Raw genomic sequence first — 18,183 nt, 5'->3', positions numbered from 1 at the left:
AATTAGTATTCAGGCATTAATCAGTAATTAACCATTAATTAGTGATTTGTCATCACTTAGTAATTAGTGCTCAATTATATGTGACGCCACCAATGCCACAGAAACAGCGAAGGTGGTGCGGAAAACGCTTCCGCCTCTACCCACTTTAGATAGTCAAAGTGCCCCCTGAATTTTTTTCAACATTGCATATCTTCTTTTGCGCTGACAGGCTGTGTGTCACAATCCCTGTTTGTTTTTATTATATCTCCATACCTTTGACAAATACTTTCAAAAGCACTCAACAAAGTTGTGGTCAGTTGCATCAGACCACCTACACACAACCTAATATTTTATCATGGTTTCTGTGTTCTTTGGAAGTTTCGAGACCTGCTGAACAACTGCTGAATCCTACCAGGGATGGTCTAGATGCAGGGAATTTGCTAAGCTTTAAGAGTGCAAAGTCTTGCATTCTCGTTGTCTAGAGTGTATAGAGCACTGGGAGCAGAACATGCGTGTTCCTTCGCTCTCCGACACCCTCCCCATCACCATTCGTAAGCTGGCGCACACAGCTTGAAACAATTGCTCTCGGTCGCGATGTATACTCTTGGAACTTCTGAAAAGCACTGTGTATTCGCTGTGAAGATACGGTGCCGTGACAGAAACTACAGTTGTTTTCTTTACTACTACACATGAAAAGGACGCCATCTTCCTTTAATATTTTTTGTGGTGCCTACAAAGTTATATTGCTCTCCACACGCAGGGGGTATAGGCACCATCGGCACCGTGCTCAGCATAACTGACTGGGGCGACGGCACCGTGCGGAGCGAAGCGCGCGTCCAGTGGCCCCGTGGTGCTGTGAGCAGCTATCGCCTTGGACACAAAGCGGACGTGGACCTGAAGTGCACCGAGCCCGCACTTGGAGGCAGCTTCTACAAAGACCACATGCCTCTCATCGGTATTGTTACATTCACTGCAGCTTTCAAACACCCAGAATTTAATTAGGTCAACTTATTTTTCTGATGAACTGATGGATGGCTGTGGTCCAATGTCTAGTGCACCCTCGATTGAGTCTAGGGGGATAAGCCTTTAAAAGAAAAACAGGAAGCTATATAGATAGAAGGGCTATCGTGGGGAGGGAAGGGAGGCTTGAAGGTGAAGGCGATGAAGCACGCACTGAACAGAGGGCATTGAAATCTGAAAGGAAAGGCGAGCTGACCATTATAATTGTGGCTCTGGGAGACATTAATGGTGCCTAGCATTTAAAGCATCTTTGTGAAATACCAGAATAGCAGCCATAGTTTACAGTGAGAGCTGTTATTGGGACTTCTAGGCGAAATAAGTCGTCCGACCCCACACCTTCAAATCCATGCACTCTGACAAAATGCACGCTGTGTTGGAAAGTGAAACCGAATCTACGCAGCTGCGCTGTTTTATTGCCAAGATGGGAGGGTTCCCCTCCCATTGTCGTTGTACTTGTGGCTGTGCGCTTGACAGAGGTCCACGGGCAAGAATGCATTATGAAATTCAGGCTTGAGAAGTGAGATTTGGTGACCAGTTGCCGGGCCAGTCATACCTGGGCATGGCTGTCTGTCGGGAGCCTGTCTAAATTAACTGGTGTGGTTGTAACAGTGTGCGAATTAACGGGCGTCCGACACCATAAACTTACAGGCTTTGTGTGGGACCACGCCAGCAGTTTGAATTATCAGGATTTCTGACTTTACGGGCGTCGAATTAATGATGTTTTTCTGCATACTGAAATCATTGTTTAGAACTGCAGGCATATGCTAAGCATAATGTAGTTTGAGTCAACTGGATTTTGGCGGATCTTTTACACATTTTTGATAAGCACAGCAAGCCTCACTGGACAACCAGTAGTCGCATCTGCACTGCATGTCATTTGTATTTCTATGTCAATTTGTGTTCAGTCTTCCCGATAGTTGGGTATGAAGTGGTCAGTGCTGCGGCCAGGCTCCACATTTGTTTTATTTGCATTTTCTGTCATATTCTGTTTATAAGTTATTGTTTTAGGGAGTTGTGTTCATTTATTTACCTTGGTGGACAGCATTAAGGTCGGAAGCAGGTAACAGATTAGATCTATTATGATGAAAGGAGGAGGTATTTTTCGCAGAAATATCAGTGAGGACAATTAACAGTAATGCACAGGTAAAAGAACTGTGGTGCAGCTAACCACTGGCGTTTGTTGCAGCGCCAGTTAAGGTGAGGCCCACCGCCGAGAGCGGGAGTCCAGAATTTTGTGAAGGAGACCGGGTCAGTGTCACTCTGGATGCTGAGTGCTTCAGGCTTCTCCAGGACGGACACGGAGGCTGGAACCCTCGGATGGCAGAGGTGCGCTTTTAAGTTTATTTTTCTGCAAGGAATACTGCATGCTGCTTTGCAGTCCTCATTTCTTGCGAAACGGACGGTTTGAACCAAGCTTCATGTTCTGTTGTGTTTTCTTTTCAGATAAGCGGCATATTGCAGGCATGGGAAAAAAAAACTGCCAGATTTTTAACTTACCTTCTGCAAGGTTAAATGAATAACATAGTTATACCACACCAAAAAAAGGACAATAAAAATCAAGTGCACCTTGATGACATGTGGCTTTCACAATGACGGGAAACAAGCTGTTGAACAAGTGGCGGGCTATATGCTATATAAACAGTGCGCTTGAGAAAAGTTTCTGGCTGAAGATGTTTCTGAGGTGGCATGCCTCCATGCTGCATATGTATTTCAACTTTGTTAAAGCTTATTTCGGGATCTATCGGCTCATATCAGACAACTGTGGGCTTGCAGTGCAAAGTGCATTACATTAGGTTCTTTTGTATTTGTTGTACAGATTATTAACAAATTGGGCACTGTTCAGAACGTGGATAAAGAAGGTGACGTGAGAGTGAGCTTTGGATCAAGCTTGAGATGGACCATCAACCCAGTGGCACTTATAAAGGTATTACATCGTCATTTCTATAGCTTTGTTGGGCAATCTGCTCACCATGCTAGGAATGAACTTAGTATACTACCTCAGATATACCGAACCTTAGTATGCTCCACTGCTGTGGTGGCTCAGAGGTTATGGTGCTCAGCTGCTAACCCAAAAGACATGGGTTCGATCCCAGCCGCGAATATCTCATTTCGATGTAGGTGAAATGCTAGAGGCCCATGTACTGTGCGATGTCAGTTCACATTAAAGAACCTCAGGTGGTTGAAATTATCCAGAGCCCTCCACTGCGACGTCCTTCATAGCCTGAGTCACTTTGGGATGCTAAACCCCATGAAACAAAACCTTGGTATGCCACCTTGTGTAAACTTTAGTGTGTTAATCCTGCATAAACCGAACCTGAGTATGCCTCCTTGGGTATAGCGAACTTTCATGTCAGCTACTTCGGATGTAAAGAACTTAGTGTGCTGGCCTCAGATATAATGAATATAAGTGCACCACCATGGATATAATGAACTTCAGCGTGCCAACCTCGGATGTAACGAATATTTGGTTCGTAACGCATTCAAACAATCCACCGAGAATCGTCTAAGAGTTTTTTATTGCAGTATTAGGTGTGCGGTTCGCATTCGCATGGCAGCGTTGTCCCTGTCCGTTGGATTGGCAGCTGGCGGTTTCTTTCGGCCAGTGCTGTGGACGTCTGCAGATATAAACACTCCTACTTCAGTAGCGAATAAGTTATGTACTGCTTAGCTGCTTCCAGTAATTCTTGAAGAGCAGACGGATTAGCATCGAGGCAGCTAGGTGGCCATGCTATACGCCTGTTCTACATCCGACCAGTGCATCCGCGATGCCCTAGTACTGCATCTCTGTTCTGAAACCCAGTGCCGCTGGGTCGTGTTTCTCTGGAGGGACGTTTGGTTCTGGCATGCTTGCTTCTGACACGCTTTGTTCTGGCACGCTTGGTTCTGGCACGCTTGGTTCTGGCACGCTTGGTTCTGTAACGCTTGGTTCTGGCACGCTTGGTTCTGGCACGCTTGGTTCTGGCATGCTTGGTTCTAGCATATGCTTGGTTCTGGCATGCTTGGTTCTAGCATACGCTTGGTTCTAGCATATGCTTGGTTCTAGCATATGCTTGGTTCTAGCATATGCTTGGTTCTGGCACGCTTGGTTCTGGCACGCTTGGTTCTGGCACGCTTGGTTCTGGCACGCTTGGTTCTGGCATGCTTGGTTCTGGCATGCTTGGTTCTAGCATATGCTTGGTTCTGGGATACTTGGTACAAGGCAGCACTGGTTTCTGGGCAGCAGAGAAAGGCAGGGCTGAAATAAAAAAAATCAAGAACTATAAAATATATTGTATACATATATTAAAAAAGAAAAATAAAAAGTGAAGAGATGAACAGCTTCAGAATGTGAAACCACGACCTCCTCGTAGCCATGGTAACTAATGAAGTCTAGCCCATTATTTTAACATGACAAATCCCACCGCAGATTCCTGCTTCTTGAATCCTTTCTGTCAAGCTTAGAAATTGCGGCTGCACCTATACACTTGCGCCTGAACATGTGCTGGATCTTCTTGTGGGCGTACAGAAAGTGCCACTTGTATTCTGAATCTTAATGTGCACTTTGATAAGCATCAGAAGGTCTTGTAATATCAATTCTCACAGCTTGAGCTTCAGGGTCTTAATCTTGAAGGACACTCAATTCTTGCTACGCATGGAGCTCTGGTGCAAAACTTTCACACGTCGCGTAAATTCACAGGCAGCCACGTGATGCCTATATTTCACTTCCTAAAAAATATTTTGTGTATGTAAACTCGGGAAACACTGGTAGATCACCTGAAATGCTGTGCAATAAGGAGTGTAAAAGTGAAAAAACAAACAAATAGTATGCAATTGATGCAGTGTTTTTTCTTTTTTTACACAGTGAAACTTAGAGAATTTGTGCCAAACTTGAGGAAGAGATTTTGATTGCGCTACCAGCTTTCAACAGTATCCAGAATATAATTCAGGGAGGCCATACTGTGGCCTGTGAGCCACGTGTGCGGCTGCTTGCAGGTCCAAGTGGGCCTCGCTACTCCCTGGCATCTGTACACCCCCCTCCCCTTACCTCCCATTTCTGCCAGCACAGCTTCTCTTATGTTCTAGAAGAGGGATGCATGTAGGTCGCTGCTGCCAATCGGCACCATCCTGCGGAGAATCCGGGAAATGATGTGTTGCAAGAAAAAAAAAAATTGTCCAGCTTATTTTTATATCGTGCCTTCTGACTAAAAAGACTATTTTTTTATGGCTCTCTGCATATGCCTGTCTGGCCACCTCTTATAAGTGCTAGCAAGCAAAAAAAGGAGTACTTGTACAATAATAATAGAAGATATTGATATGATTGCATTTTATAGAAGGGCAGCAAGTCAATTACAAGCGAAAATGCAATATACCGCCTCATATGCAGGCATTCTTGCAATGTTGCAATGGCTTACTTCCTTTTCAGTTGCCTGTTTTTCTTCCGGGAGACATGGTTACCATCATTGACGACCTACCAAGAATGAAGCAGCTGCAGGAGGGACACGGTGGCTACGTGGAGTCCATGAGAAGTGTAATTACTGGCTGTTCTTTGTGTTCGAGGCTTGTGGAGTCAAGTTATGCACATGCGGTGTAGTATAGGGCTGCAGTGGGAAATTAACAGGCCTCATTGTCTTTATAAACCTTTTGAGCCACATATTTACAGGTAGAGAACTCTCAGCTTTATGCGAGGGTGTATTAGACTTAAAGTGATATAAAATAAGAGTGGTAAATATAGGTGCATTTCAACTATCTAAGCAAAACATTTCCGAGTGCAACTTATCTGCTTTACCTTCCGCAATTAGTACTTCGTTACCCAGGAATAAAAGGTGTTTCAGAAGCTTTAATGCACACATATCAGTGGTCAGAATTATTCAGCAATGTGAAAAGTGGCATTAGCATTACCTATGCATCTCAGAGTACAGCAAAAAATGGGTCTGCATTTGATTCACGCTGCCTTGAAGCAACCAAGAAGGGCTTGACATGCACTTGAAATTACTAAATCCAGTCCCTTTCCCCTTCAGTTGAAAGGCACAGCCGATGCCAGTGCACTATACTGACATCGCATAGCCACTGAAACTGAAACCTTGCCGTATGCTTAGAATGTCATAAAGATTTGTGAATGTGAAACCGGTAAGTGTGGTTCATAACCCCAACTTCGGTCTTTAGATATGCTGACAGTATAAATAAATCAATATTTTTTGCAACAGAAAGGAAACAGGGCTGTTGCTGCACGCTTCCAGCCATCCTTATGCTTGTGACAACAGTCATGACCCTTTCCGTTTGGGAGTGGTGTGCATGCATTTGTGACAAATTGACTGCATGCTGTTATCCTTCTCTCCTCAGTGCCCTGGACAAACTGGGGCTGTGCTGAAGGTCTTCCACTCCCATGACGTTAAGGTGCTCCTTTCCGGCACTGCCTGGACATTCAATCCTCTCTGCCTGACATTACTGGCGAGGCGTTCGGATGGTGACCTCAGTTGAGTCGACACCCCTTTTCATAGGCTATTCTTAATGGCCTTTTAAATGTTTGAAACACAGGGAGTGAAAACTAATCTTATTCCTTCTTAGAAGTTTGCGCCATTAACCAATGAGGGTAATTACTGAGACATGCATTAAGACGTGTGCCTCATTCACTGTACTGGTCGTCCTTGTGTTTTGTAAAAGTGGCATATGAAGTGATCTGCTTACAGAATAAGCGTGTCTATTGAGAACTCTTTAGCTGCAAAAAATTTACTTTTAGCTAGAGTTGTGTACCATACCAAAGGAGACGCACTAGAGTCTAAAAGAGGACCTTGACAAATATTTGATCTGGGTAAAGTCGGAAAAGGCTACTGCACTTACATCCCTTGAGCACTGCCACATGATGATGCGTGCAATAGCTTTTGACGCGTGATCGCCAGGATTATCTTATCAGTATTGTACCATGCTTCTTTTATGAAATTTCGGTGCTGCTGCTGTATGGTTCCTGTCGTGCTTTTCAGGCACAAGACTGAGAGCACTTGCAACTGACACCGGCATCTCTGAACAGCTGTCTGAGCGCCTTATGCAGATGCTGTCACGTTCCATGCGAGACATGGCTCTAAGTAGCAGCATAACCAGTAGCACGGTGAGTAAAGTTCTCAACTTTTCTAATTGCGAAAAAAAGATTATGTGGGACTAGATAAGGAGTGTTAAATTCACACAGCTTTTTGTTTTGAGAGAGGATGCTTTCGTCTTGCACAAAGCTCATACTTCTTTGTAATTTTTCGGAACTGTAAAGCAGCAGTTAATGTGCTCAGTGGACAAATGCTGCATTACATTGTTGTTGTTTTTGGATGTAGTCGTGCCGGAAAGAGATCTTTTAGATATCTACACACTTTCTGTTTACTTCAACAATATCATAATACTGTTGCCTCAGAAGTGCAACAAGGGTGAGTCGATATATCTAATTGACGAAGCCTTTGTATCTTCTCACATGCTTTCGTCTCTAGCTTAACTTTTCATATGCTTTCGCTCATTTCTTGCAATTTTTTTTTGTCCTCTTGCAGCCATCGAAATATTCAGCTGGACAGAAGGTGAAGATAGATAGTGATAAGAACAGAGTGAAGCGGCTGCAGCTAGGCCATGGAGGATACGTACCCACTATGGATGGCGTAAGAATGTCGTGTTGATTGTTTGCATGAAATAACATGTTTCCAGCACAAAGCTGCCATATGTACACTGTTAATACTACTATAGCCACAAATACGGCACTTTTTTTCAATCTCAAAACTTACTGACTGAAGTGGCTGTGATACAGGAACAAAATGTACTCACCTTGATAACTCCCCAAAATTGACATGCCATCTGTTTTGAAAAGCTGCCCAGAAAAAAGAAAATGTATGTTATCGACGGCCAATAAATAGATGAGATCCTTACTTGCCTGATTTGGAACTGCGGTTAATTTGAGGTAACAATTAGGTCCTGTCAAAATCACCTGTATTCCATTTAAAGAAAATGCCCACTAATTCGAACATATGAGAGAACATGGCGGCTAATTCGCTCTGGCTGTGCAGCCACAGCTTGCTTTTGTGGAAGGCAGAAGCGTGATGGGTCAACTGCAGCTCGGCACCGAGCGGTCATGCACTCGTAACTTTAGTAAGTGATCATGTGACGGCATCGGGCACATGCCATTATTGCCAGTGGTCATCTGTCGTCAGGAAGCGCCAGATGAATTCGTGTTATATCCTCGCTGCCTTCAGCTTGCACCATGCACATTGCCTTGTCTACCTTCATTGTAAGTCGTTGCCCTGTAAACTGCTGTGACGTTCGTTGCTCCGCTAGTGCTCTTTTCTGTACGTCTGTTGAGGTAGGGGACCGGCTTATTTTGTTGACCAAGGCGAAGAGCAGCCAGGTGGCATCGATGTGATGTCTATGCACCCTGGAGGCAGGGTTGCCAGATTGGGCTATTAATAGCCAAATTGGGCTACTTTTTGTCCGAGTTGGCGTCAGAAATTTCGTTTTGGCTATGTGGCTACTTTTGGGCTACATCTTTTTCATGAGTGAAAAAAAAATTAAAGTAGTTATAATGTGCTCTGTTACAATTATACAGTGAGAGAAATAAAAGGCATGCTGGAATCAAAATGCAGGCTATAGCAGGTTAAAGAAATTGAGCGCGTCTGCTACAAAATGACAATATGTAAACGCTGTGTTCGAGAAAACTTGTGTGTTTCAGGTGGTCAAGGATCATGGCCTTTCGATTTACGTGAAAGTTGCCCCCTGGAAACACTTCACGGCCTATAGATTCCACTTAATCCGCGCACTAACGCCACCCACGCGCCACCGAATATAGACTGTTGCCGTCTGCACATGTGAGCGTTCTCCCATTGACGGTGCACCGCGAGTGATCATGGAACCAGAATAAAGGGAAAACACTAAGACAACTTAAGTCTCCCTAAGTGGTGCGAACGCGTAAGCATTAAATGCTACTGTTTCGCTTCTGTTGCCTGGTTTCGTGATCCTCACATGTTAACCGTTTACCGCGTAGACGTGGCCTAGTGGTTTGGGCGTCCGCTTCGGCTGCGGTATGTGGCTGGTTGGAAACCCACCGCCAGGCATGTTCTTTCCTTGTATTGTTTATTCTGGTTCTGCGGACACATTCTGCTCAAGATACGCAAGAGGCAAGTAATGCTTACGCAAGGTCTTTTTGTGTTGCTTCCTATTCTCGTGGTGGACACAGCAAGCGCGGCACTCGCAAGAGCATACGCTTTTTCTGCAGCCTCAAGCGGCACAGGTGCAGCCCTCGAGATTCATTGCGAGCGACGCGAGAGCGCCGTGTCCGTTGCGTAATCTGCGTGCACTCATGCGGAGCCATGGAGCCATCCTTCGGCGCGGCGCGGAACCCACTGTAACTAACGAAGGCGGAATGTAGCTTCAAGAAGGCGCATGCTTTTGAGGTGACGCTCTCACTGAGAACATTTCTCTTAAAGCATATAAAATTGAAATGTGAGGCTACGTAAGTATACAGTAAGGTATTTTCACTGTCGCTTTGCCTAATCTGCGCGCGAACATTCAAAAGGTGAAATATTCCTAAACTAGAGCTACGATTGCGTTATATAGTGCCGCCGTTCTTTTCCGCGTGCAGACTGGCTGTCGTCACCCGCCTCAGGTGATATGGCCTACTGCCGCGCCTGCAAAGGGGAACTGCGGCCCCATCTTTAGGACCTGGTTAGCGCACCTGGTTAGCCGCATTGGTTAGCGCGCATGACGGATGCGAAACGCAACAACGGAAGAACACGCCGTGCGCACCCCCCCCCCCCCCCCCCCTTTCCAGACATCATGTGCGGGACAGAAATCCAATATGTAAATATTGCTGCCGAAAATTAATTCAATATAGCTTAAGAAATGTCACAAATACATATATTTTTGGCTACTTTTGGGCTACGCAAAAATTTCGCTTTTGGCTACGTTTGGGCTACTACGGAGGCCAATTTGGCTACCTGAGGTCGTAGCCATCTGGCAACCCTGCCTGGAGGTAGCTGTACAGGACTGCCACTTGCTCTCAGTGTTTTGAGCGGCCGCACATGAGTGAAAAAGCCAAGTATGTATTAGAAACGTCAGCGCAGTAATCCGTGACGCGTAATGCATCTGCCCCTCATTCTGAAAGGCATCCCTTCGAACTCTGAGTAATATACGAACAAAATTTTGATACCTATAGCGTCAAATTAAAAGAACCGAAATGGAGCTGTAATGACAAATATATTAGCTCTACTGTCAGATTGTCAATGACAGGATAAAGTTTTGGTAGTTTGTACAGTAGTTTTGCTTCAGAACTGGGCTAGACATTTGATGCGAAGCAGGGAAAGGAAGCACGAGTTGAAAGCACTGATATTGATTTTGATTACGACAAATATTAGTGTGCCTGAGAACTAACCCATGTTGTAAAAGAAAAATCACTATAGTCAGATACGACTCAAGAACGATCCTGCTTTTCCCCATCAGAAGACCTCCTTCCAGCCAATGGCGTTGGCTGATTCTCATGAGGCTGCTAGTGTGACAATGCAGGGAGTGGCAGATGAAAGAAAAGTGCCCACCTTGCTTTGTCATGATGCTCCCTGCATTGTGATGCTAGCAGGTTCATAAGAATCGGCGGACACCACTGGCTAGAACGGATCCTTTGACGGGGAAAAGCCGCTACGTTCTTGACTTGTATCCGACTATAACACATTACCTTTTCCTCCGACTTGCGCAGTACCTTGGGAAAGTAGGCACCGTTATTAAAGTGGACCGGGATGGCGATGTCCACGTCAAATTCAGTGATGGAAAATCCTGGTGCTACAACCCTGCATGTGTGAAGGCTGTTGACAGCTCGGAAGGCAGTTCAGATGGTAAGTCCATGCTTTCTTCATATTCAAGCATGTCTATGTGATGAGAAGCACGTGTTTGATTACATTGTGCCTAGACCTGTAGCTATAAGTGCTGCAAAAACTACATTTACTAGCTATCATGTTCTTTGAGTTAGTGCCTTGTAGGGTTTTATTGGAGGATAAATGTTTTCCCCGCTTATTAGTGGATGACAGTTCGGACCGCTGGCACTACCCTGTGGTTGGGAGCGCTACCGAGCGCATGCTAACCATGGTGAGGCATGCTATTCATTGGGAACAAAGAAATAACACAAGCTGACTCAAAGAGGCATTTATTGCTTCTACCACAATAGTGATGTATAGAAACAAATAAAGCTAAGGAATCGAGGATGTCCAACTCACCAGCAGGGCGAGTGAGTGTGTGCCCACACAAGGACCAGGAAGAAGCTCTGAGGCAGGTTGAAACGAGTTCGCGAGATGTGTTCCCATGAGGCAGTGGCACAGGCACGCTCCCGTGATAGTTATGACAACGAGGGAGTGTGCAGCATTACGCAAAAACAAACCAAAGGGACAATGAGACGAGTCCCCACTGTCTAGACCGAAACTGTCTGGAGGTTTGCCATGACCGAAGAAGTGTGACCGTTCTTGCTGGCTAGCAAAACAGTGCTATATGTGCTCAAACAGAGCCGTTGTTTGAGCTCTTATCTGTGTCCTGTGTTTTAGAAATTCTTCGCCCTTTACCACTACCTGTCTGTGCTTGTGAAGCCTCCGAGTTGCAATTGTAACTTACTCACTGGGTCAGTGGGCACCTAAAATATGCGATGGCGTTCACCTACAAATTGAAGTAGTTATATGCGTCTTTCCTTTTCCTAAAACCAGGGGAAGGTTCAGACTCCCTTGATTTTGAGGAAAGGAAAGGCACATAACTGACTCCCCTGGGTCAGTGGACACCTCAGCTGGGCTTTGAGGTATGTGGCAGTGGTGTCCACCTGCGTAAAATCGCTTTACTATATTTTGTACTTAGCAGTGCTAAACTGCCAGTGATTTTTGTAGCTTGAGCTACACTGGCCGTGGATGAGCAGTTTTGCGTGAGAGTGGCTGAGCCAAGCTGCGCATGCACGAGGAGTGAGTGATGTCACAGCTGCGTAGCTGGTGCGCTGGAGCCTCCACTGCCGCCGCGCGCTCGCTCCGCCACTGCCGCTGCGCGGTGGAGACCCGCCATCTGTGCATTCCAGAACCGAGACATCATAGACCTGGCAGACACGCCGGCGCCGGTGCGCGTTCTAGAGGGTAGCAGGCGCACTATGCCATGGAGCTGCGCTCACGCTACACATAACCTGGCATAGCTGAACTAAGCTACTGCCTAATTTTTTTTTGAAGAGATTTAAAGCGGATTGACAAGCTCGATGCAGTATGATTGCAGTAGACACACTTAAGTAAATATGAAAGACTGGTGAGACTATATCTTTGTAGATCTAAGCGATCCACTTTGGTGAATAAATGAGCCTGGAAGAGTGGAGGAATCAACATGAAACACGTCTCTGTGACTCATGAAGGCAGTTGTCACTGCCTGTGCCATTGTGCTGTAAGGGCACACAGAAAGGGAAAACATATTGAACATTACCAAATGTTCATGTGCCCACCTTATCTTGGAATAATCACGATACCTGCATATGCAGGGTATTCATTTTCTTCATTTTTGTTCTCGTTATATCATAGAAAGCGACTCAGATTCTGATGTAGAGATATCAGAAGGACTTGACCATATGATCCGGCAGTTACTTGGCATAGAGTCCAATGGGGTGAGTTTGATGGTGAAATCTTTGAAGTATATTTTTTGGTGCATTTTTATGGGACAACAAAGTTCTTAAAGGACACATCGTCATTTAAGACTGCGATGTGTTTGGCAAAAGCGGAATGCTGGAGGAGCCTTTGATGACCGGTGGCCTAGCTTGGAAACTTAATATATACATTTCGCTTTTCCTTTAGGATATCATTCTTTAGTCATGTTTTTACATTGCCCTTATATGAAGCTTTAAGCATAGGCAAGACAACAGTGCACAATATTTTTGCTTATTTTGTCATGAGTGGAGCAAAGTGCTGACTCGAACAGTGCAATCAGTTGGAACTTCAGGGTGGGAAACTTGTCTACCATTCTTGCCTATTTCGCGTGCATGAATTTTTTCTCCAAGTAAAGTGCAATGAATATAAAGAATGCCACTTCATTAAGTCAGGCTTTGGCACTTTGAAGCATAGCTCTTTATCCCGTAGTCTTGAAATATGCTTCGGACGTCTATGATTTGCCCAGAAGAGGCAATATCAAAGAGCACCAAGCAAGTTTTGATTCACAAAGCTCTTCATGAATTCCCTTGGTTCAGGGCAGTGGAAGCACTGGAGAAAAAGAGAAGCTGAAAACGACGCCTCTGCATGCTGCCTGCTTTGCGGGCAACGAGGCCGTGGTCAGAATGATGGCAGCGACTGGAGTTGACCTTGAGGAAGAAGACAAGGACGGGGACAAGGCACTTCACTACGCTGCTTACGGGTGGGTGTTCTTTTTTTCTTGGTGTTTTGGCTGCAGTTACTATGAAACAATAAAACAAAAGCAAAGCGCGAGTGCTTCTGCATGCGCAGACATAGTAATGTACAGACACTAAGATATGAGACATTAAGAGATAAGCCTCCGCCCGCACGACTGCTGTACCGCGGGATGAGTTAAAGAAGGCAATCATAAAATATAACAAAAGGATAGGATTGTGTAAAAGTTGTTTTGGCTGTGAAAAAAAGTAATATAAAAGTGAAAGGGAATGAGTTAAGTTGGGAAGGAAAGGAAGAAATAGGAAGGTATGGAGAATCCACCACCAGCGCCCCCAGTCGAAGGAGCGGGCCAGGGTACAGAGCCAGGGTATCATGGGCACTTATTGAGTTATTTCACTCTTTTATTTCTTCTTTTTTTTGCCTCTTATTTTATCCTCTTGCTTGTATTCTTTTCTTCTCTTCCGTTCTGAAGATTGTTTCCCGTTGCGTCTTCTTGGTTGCTGAAGATTGTGTCAGTTGTAGTCCTTCTGGATATAGTTCTGTTATGTTGTGGCTGTTGCTGCTAAATGGTTTTGGGGGTAGCTGACTTTGCCACTTGTTATATATATATATATATATATATATATATATATATATATATATATATAGTTGGATTCTTCCTGGGTCCTTGATTAGAAACAATTTGGTCGCTTGATTCTTACTTGCTACTGTGTTGTCATGTGATTCGACTTCGTTCCAAGTGACATGACTGGCTAGTTTGGCCATGAAGTTGAGTTTTTAATCTATTGCTCAGTAGTATAAATGGCTGGTTAGCCATTTGTAAAGAGGTTCTCCGGGGCTATTTTGAATCTTAGTAACTTTTTCTTGAGGACTCCAATTGTGTAAGTTGAATTGTTCATTATAGAAGCGACAATGTGTTGCCGCGCTGCTTTACGAGGGACACCTCCATGGCTGGTGGCACATGGGCATAGGCGATCGCTGCCAACAGCAATGCCACAGCTTGGCCGTCACTGAGGCTGTTGAGCTTTTGGCAAAGTCTGCACATGCAGGGGACATGTCTCACTCGAAGGATGCATTGTAAACTGCAAGTTCAAAGGTCTTCCCCACTCACCATGGCTACCAGATTACATCCTGACTCTGCTACTAACTCATTATTGGGCAGTTTTCTCACCTACCAAATCTGTATTAATACGATAGCATTAGAGGTCACCAGAATTAAGTCTATGTCTGTCCGTCTGTTTCCTGAAAAAGCAGGCGGCCCACTGCGTTGTAGGCAACTAGCTGCCCACCATTGCAGGTGGTGATGAAATTAATTCAAATACCGTATTTACTCGTGTAATTAGCACATTAAAAAAAAAAATTAGCACTTCAGAAATGGGTGAGCAAATTACGGGGAGATTTCAGGAACACTTTTTAAAAAACTCCACAAAGGTCATAATGTGCAATATATACCGCATATACGTCGTCCTCGTCAACCCCGGAATTCACATACTTTGTGGTGCAAAAAAAAGTTTATAACAAACATTCGAAGCATTGCTGCAGTTATTTCTTTCCATTAAATCTTTAGCTCCTTCACTGCTGTTCAAAAACACTCCCCCAATGGGGAAGGATAAATCAAATCGACATGGCAAGTGCACAATTGCAAACATGTCGACAGTGCTTTCGGAGAAAATCAAAGACACACGACGAAGCATGAAGAGAAGGGGCTTGGAAATTTAAGCCTAAGCCAATAAATCATGAATGTGGCCAGCATTCTTGTTGTTTACATTTCAGAGATCTGAAGTCTTATTTTTCCATTCAATATTGTTTAAAATAAATCAAACCATTTCCAAGTGGTTTATGTAGCAAGTGGAGCCAGTTGCAAGTGGAACCAGTTGCAAATGGGACCACTTCAAAGTGGTTTATGGAACAGGTACTATTTTCAAGTGGAACAACTTTAAAGTGGTCCACTCACATGTGGCACCTGTTCCATAAACCACTTTGGAGTGGGCCCACTTTGAATTTTCACCTGGGAGCTCTTATTATGAAGGCCATTCGTCAAGAGATTGAGAGGTTCCCAAAGATAGAATAGAAGACAAACAGCCTCGCTAAGAGCTAGCTTCCTTATGGGAGTTCATAAAGAGCAAAGTGGATCTCACAAGCCCCACCAGTGGCTGTGTTTGAAAAAGCCACCTGCCAGGGCAGTGGTGCATCACTCAACCACTGCACTATGTGCAGGAGCGATATGAGGGTTTCCCATAGTCTATGAATCTAGGAAAGAGGAGTACTTGCGCGGAAGGGATTTCTGTCACTATCGTATTGTACTCTTAATAGTAGGTTAAGCGACATCCCAGTTTTTCTTGGTAAAAATGGCACATTCGTCATTGCATAGCACTAGTCTATCGGTTTAGCCCTGCTCAGTGTGCCCCTTCAATAGGAATGCCTCTTTTCGTGCAATTATTTGTATGTAATGGATTCATACTGTCTTCATGTATCAACCTGTGTTGGTGTTTGGTTTTCTTTTTTCCCTTATCCCAGCGACAAGCCTGAGATTATAGAGCTGCTGCTCAACTCTGGGGCCAATATAAATTCGACAAACAAGCGCAAGGCTACAGTCCTGCACACTGCAGTAAACAAGGAGTTTGTTAACAGCGTGCGCACCCTGGTGACGAAGTATGGAGAATGCTTGAATGTGAATGCACAAGTAAGCATCACCCTTTTATGCATTTCTTCTCAGAAGCTCCCAGATTTCCTGCCTTTTTCTGGAAGGAAATGGTGTAGTGCCAGCTACACTAGCAGCTCCACCAACTTCTGCCCCCTCCCTTTGCTTCCCATCCCATGAGAGGTCCAAGGCCTGCCTAGATGACATGACCACAAGAGGTATATTGGGAGCATCCAATTAACACCTGCTATGTGTTCAATGAAAGTCACATTGTATGCTTTGCAGAGGAATTTCTTTGGTCATTTTAGTTCATTTACTTGTCGCGATGTCATGCCACTTACGGGAAGCGATGGCTTACATCGTAGTGCGAGCAGCTTATCGGATGGTAAATGCTCCAGTATAAAGTGGTGCTTCGATTTCGCTAGGAAAAAGAGAGCATAAAATTTTGAGCACTTGTGATGTATTGTTAGTTATGAGGTGCTGTGCTCTTTCCCTTTCATTCTCTCACAAACTGAGTGGGTTAAGCAGGTGTGAAGTTTAGTCAATGGGAAGGAATAGGGAGTAATGAAGAGGGCTTGATTTGCTGAAACCAACTCATCTCAGTGGCCTTGGAATCAAATAAGCATTGGCCTAGTGCTTGGTTGGTTTGTGAAGCATTTTCAGTTACCAGCAGGTGAAGGGTGATGCTGAACACTCATGTTGAACACTGATGTGGAGCACCGATTTGGTTCATCCCCACTACGTACACTAGTTGTTATAATTTTACTGTCATAAGTCTGGGAATTATTGTCTCAGAGTTTGCCCATTAGATCTTTCTGTTTGGGAGACTTAGGCTTGTACAGTCCACGTTTATTTTTTTCAAGCACATTGTGCTCATACGGTACTCACCCAAGCAACCACCGATATCCTTCGGACGGCCGACAGAGGTGTATTTCGAATGTTCTGTACGTCCGCTGAACATCCGCAAACAGCCGGTAGACGTCCGTCGGCCGTCCGAAAGGTGGCCAAAGGTATACGGTTCACCCGCCGACGGACGTCCAGTTGAGTACGGCCATTGGCGGATCTTTCTCGAATATTCGCATATATGGTGCATGCGTGCTTTTTTCACTCCGCGCAATGCAATAAAACCAAAAACAATTTGATGCATAGCACGCATATTTTATTGTGGTTCATGATACATCAGCAGAGCAATGGGTTACATTCGGAAAATTTCTTAAATGTGACTCTTCAAATGTGGCAAGCTTGGGACACACATCCGTAATCTTCCCACCCACAAGATTTCTGAAATAAAAAAGAACGCGGCAAACATCAGTCATGTGAAACAAATAGCACAATGCAGTAGCCCAAGTAAAAACATTGGAACCAATTAATAGAAGTGTTCAATGCTGCAAGTATTACAGACAATGCACTTTAACAAACACCTCAATAAGTATAAGGCAATAACAGCTCTCACTTTTCCACACCATATTTGACAATGTATCTGTTCTTTATTTATTTTCATGGGCCTTAGGGCACTAACCTGCGCAGCACTGTACGCGACTGTGCACAGAAAGCCGCAAAGCTTCCATTGAGAACCACTGCGACCTCACGTGCTTCCTATGGTCTGCCTTTCGCGCGTTGTCACTCTTTATATAGGCACAGTGAACATAGCGATGCCTTAAAAATAAACAAGATGCGAAAACACTCCGTCCCGCAACATTGAAGAGGAGTGGGAATTAGTAGAGCAGAATGTTGGGCCAGTTGGTGCAGCGACATATTCAAGAAAACTTTGCGCAGAATAACACAAGACGAAAGGGAGAAACACGTACACACACACGAGTGTGTACGTCGCGCGAGTTGAGGGCTTCCGCAGTTGTGTGATGTAGGCTCCCGAAAGTGTGAGAACAGCACACACTTGGGGAAGCCATCTCCTCGCGCTTACTGCTCCCACTGTCCTGTGAACGAATGTTATATGAGCATGCTGCATTGTCCTAGAAGCAAAGTTCCAAGAAGTGTACTGGATACATACCTTTGTAGGCAATCACATGTGCACTAAGCCTTCTTTACACCAAGGTCGGCGCAGTACGGGATTCTGGTGTTCTAGAAGAGCTTCAGGCGCTTCCCGTATCTTTCGAATTGCTTAAGTTACATACAACTTTCGTCCACAGACCGAACAAAGCCACATTTTATAATAACAGAGCTATAAAGATCTGCGCGACAACACTACGCGAC

At 44.7% G+C, this 18,183-nt stretch overlaps 1 protein-coding gene across 3 annotated transcripts in view; it reads left to right on the top strand.

The window, feature by feature from the left end:
• The window catches only part of LOC149364252 (E3 ubiquitin-protein ligase MIB2-like), a 75,066-nt gene that overhangs the window by 44,803 nt on the left and 12,080 nt on the right, over positions 1 to 18,183 (top strand). For all 3 annotated transcript variants that reach the window (XM_089574195.1, XM_089574196.1, XM_089574194.1), the window contains 11 exons: positions 740 to 934; positions 2,186 to 2,325; positions 2,816 to 2,923; positions 5,402 to 5,506; positions 6,319 to 6,451; positions 6,957 to 7,081; positions 7,503 to 7,607; positions 10,685 to 10,820; positions 12,516 to 12,598; positions 13,175 to 13,338; positions 15,849 to 16,014. In XM_089574195.1, the coding sequence (XP_089430321.1) occupies positions 740 to 934; positions 2,186 to 2,325; positions 2,816 to 2,923; positions 5,402 to 5,506; positions 6,319 to 6,451; positions 6,957 to 7,081; positions 7,503 to 7,607; positions 10,685 to 10,820; positions 12,516 to 12,598; positions 13,175 to 13,338; positions 15,849 to 16,014 (1,460 nt within the window). The remainder of the gene's footprint in view (positions 1 to 739; positions 935 to 2,185; positions 2,326 to 2,815; positions 2,924 to 5,401; positions 5,507 to 6,318; positions 6,452 to 6,956; positions 7,082 to 7,502; positions 7,608 to 10,684; positions 10,821 to 12,515; positions 12,599 to 13,174; positions 13,339 to 15,848; positions 16,015 to 18,183) is intronic.

The sequence above is a fragment of the Amblyomma mixtum genome, chromosome 2 (assembly GCF_055824585.1).
Source record: "Amblyomma mixtum isolate Tamu chromosome 2, ASM5582458v1, whole genome shotgun sequence".
Classification (NCBI taxonomy): domain Eukaryota; kingdom Metazoa; phylum Arthropoda; class Arachnida; order Ixodida; family Ixodidae; genus Amblyomma; species Amblyomma mixtum.
This window is presented reverse-complemented; position numbering and strand designations above follow the sequence as displayed.